The 2,517-nt window shown below is 43.6% G+C and overlaps 1 protein-coding gene across 1 annotated transcript in view; it reads left to right on the top strand.

Moving 5' to 3' along the window:
* Nucleotides 1-198: 198 nt before the first annotated feature.
* The window catches only part of LOC147819771 (histidine N-acetyltransferase-like), a 3,462-nt gene continuing 1,143 nt past the window's right edge, over nt 199-2,517 (top strand). Inside the window, exons 1-4 of the mRNA XM_087171699.1 lie at nt 199-497; nt 1,425-1,544; nt 1,665-1,889; nt 2,357-2,509. Of these exons, the coding sequence (XP_087027825.1) occupies nt 432-497; nt 1,425-1,544; nt 1,665-1,889; nt 2,357-2,509 (564 nt within the window). The 5' untranslated portion in view covers nt 199-431. The remainder of the gene's footprint in view (nt 498-1,424; nt 1,545-1,664; nt 1,890-2,356; nt 2,510-2,517) is intronic.

The raw sequence follows: 2,517 nt of genomic DNA on the forward strand, positions 1-2,517 counted from the left end.
TAAATACTTTTTTTTAAGGTTTGTTGTTCTCAATCACAAAAAAGTGAAAACTGATTTACATTTATTCAAGAAAAACTTGGTGTGTGTAATCCTAAAAGTGAACATTGAGAATTTCAAACACCCACCGTAAACACTGCTGTCGTGGATCTTGAATGCAACCCACTATTTTCTTCCTTTTTTCCGTCTAACTTCCAGCTGACTCTGCAGTGCAGTTTCCTGAACTGAGTCCAGAGTCCACAGCGAGGAAACCTTCACAATCACAGCTGGAAGGAAAGTTAACAGTGAGGCGTAGAAAGATCCAAAGTTGTTTTAGAGACTTTGAAAAACAGTGTGCACCAAAATCTTAGTGGCTCACATTAACTGTTAAAAGGATCTGATTAGACTGTAAAACAGATTCAGAGCAGCTGGATTTAGTTGAAAGCAGGTTCTGGATGTCTGCAGCGGGGGAAGTCTGTGATGTGGAGTTCAGCTTCGCAGAGGAGAAGGACTCCCAACAGGTCACATTTACTTTTTATTGACAAGTCATTACACTATAAAAATATATATCAAACTATTGGAACTTAATTTTTTCCTGCTTTAAAGAATAATCCCTCTTGATTATAACAGGTCTTATTTTTATAGTCCAGGCAATCCTTTGTACTCTTACACAGTGTTCCCAAAGTAAGACCTCAGGTCTAATAAACCTTTAAGTTGTTTTAATTAAAGGGATAATGAACAGTTTGAGTTAAATCAGTTTTATATGTTCAGATTTAGCCTATTCTCTCAGTAGTGAAGCAGTTTGGTATATAAACTATTGCACAGTAGGATATATACAAATACATATGCAGTAAACCACACAGTTCTTGTTGCTGTTAGCTGCAGTTTTTGTATTAGTGTAAATGGGAACAACCTCACTAAGGTGCTAATGGTAACAGGCTATCAAGGTATGCAAGCAATGATGTTGGCATTTTCACATGCTAGTGTTCGTGCTAGCTTTATCATGTGCTGTTAGCATTACATGCTTAATGTTAGCATACTGACTAATGTAATATATGCTAATGTTGCTAATGTTAATGGAATGGCCCAGTTGTACACAGCAGTAAACACAAACATATAAATATGTTGCTAATAATCATATTAAGATTTACATCTGTGGCTGAAATGTTACAACCATAGACTGTAAATAAAGATGGACGTAGCCTCCATGACATCACCCGTAGGAGTGAGCTTCCCCGCTGTAGCCATCTTGGCAGTACCTGGCTCCGCCCCTAACTCCCCGCTAATCCAAAAATGGTCAAAGAGGAGGGGCATGTGTGGAGCTCAGACTTCAGTAGCAAATCTGTGCTCACCCACCTGTCACTCAAAGAGGACATGCAGTGAAAAAAATTAACTCTCCTTGAGTTAAAGCTGCTGTGTCAACAGCTGTCGATGTGTTTGTGATGCAGGTCCTGAACATCTGCAGCAAGGATGACTACAGCGGGCTGGACTACCTGCCTGCGACCTTTCACCGCTGGCTGCAGGAGCCTGGACGTCTCATCTTCATCGCTAAGATGAAGAACAGAGTGGTAAGGACTGAAGACGTCTCCACATTAAAAGAATGTGCATCTACCACCAGGTATTCTCACTCCACAACTACAATAAAAAAAACCTGGAGTCTTAAAACTCACCTTTGTGCGCACCTGTAGGTGGCGCTGGAGTCTGTGCTGTTTGTTGACGGTGGTCAGACGGTCGTGTTTCAGGGTTTCAGGGTAGTACCTGATTTGAGAGGTTCTGGAATCGCCGGCGCCCTCCAGAGGCACGTGAACGCTTACATCCGCCACCACCACCCAGACGCCTCGACTGTCAGGCTGAGCCGCGGAGACCAGCCCTCACCACAAGTCCTGGCCAAGTACAGATTCATAGCTAAAGAGGTGTGTTACAGTTTGGAGGTGACTACATTGTGGGGACACAACTCCCCTTTGGTCCCCAGAACGATCCCCTTACGTTATGACGTAAAGACTTGGTTTTTTGATAAGGGTATGGTTAGGTTGAGATTTAAATCCAGAAATGTCTCATTAAAAGTTGAAGGTACCCTGTGGATTTTCTTGTAAACAAACAAAAGTCATTGTATGTTTGAGTTAGTCCTTCTCACCAAAACTCATTGTGTGTATTCTTGAGGCCTGACAAATATGTTCAATCCATTTCCTTCCTCATAAAACTTGTGGACAAGAGGTGGAAGTGGAGTGTGGTGACTGGTGTGTTGACCCACCCTTAAAAAATGTTGCTCAGTAGCACCATCAGTGGTCAAAAACGCCACAGGGTACGTTTGGGTAAATCAGACAACCAGTTCTTCGCCTCAGAGCTGAACTCCTGATGCTGACTGTGTCGTCCTCTACAGGCCATCTTGTCTCTGTGCTGCGAGGCGACTGACCTCGGCCGCTTCATCGCTGAGCTTCAGTCCAGACTCTCCTGCCAGGCTGACTCCTCCCCCGGAGGTCCAGTGACTCTGAACCAGCAGCAGGCGGAGACTCTGGTCCTGACCGACCATGTGGTTTCCAA

This window comes from Seriola lalandi, unplaced genomic scaffold (genome assembly GCF_002814215.2).
Source record: "Seriola lalandi dorsalis isolate HSWRI2012SDOR001 ecotype SW California unplaced genomic scaffold, Sedor1 jcf7180002049740, whole genome shotgun sequence".
Classification (NCBI taxonomy): Eukaryota; Metazoa; Chordata; class Actinopteri; order Carangiformes; family Carangidae; genus Seriola; species Seriola lalandi.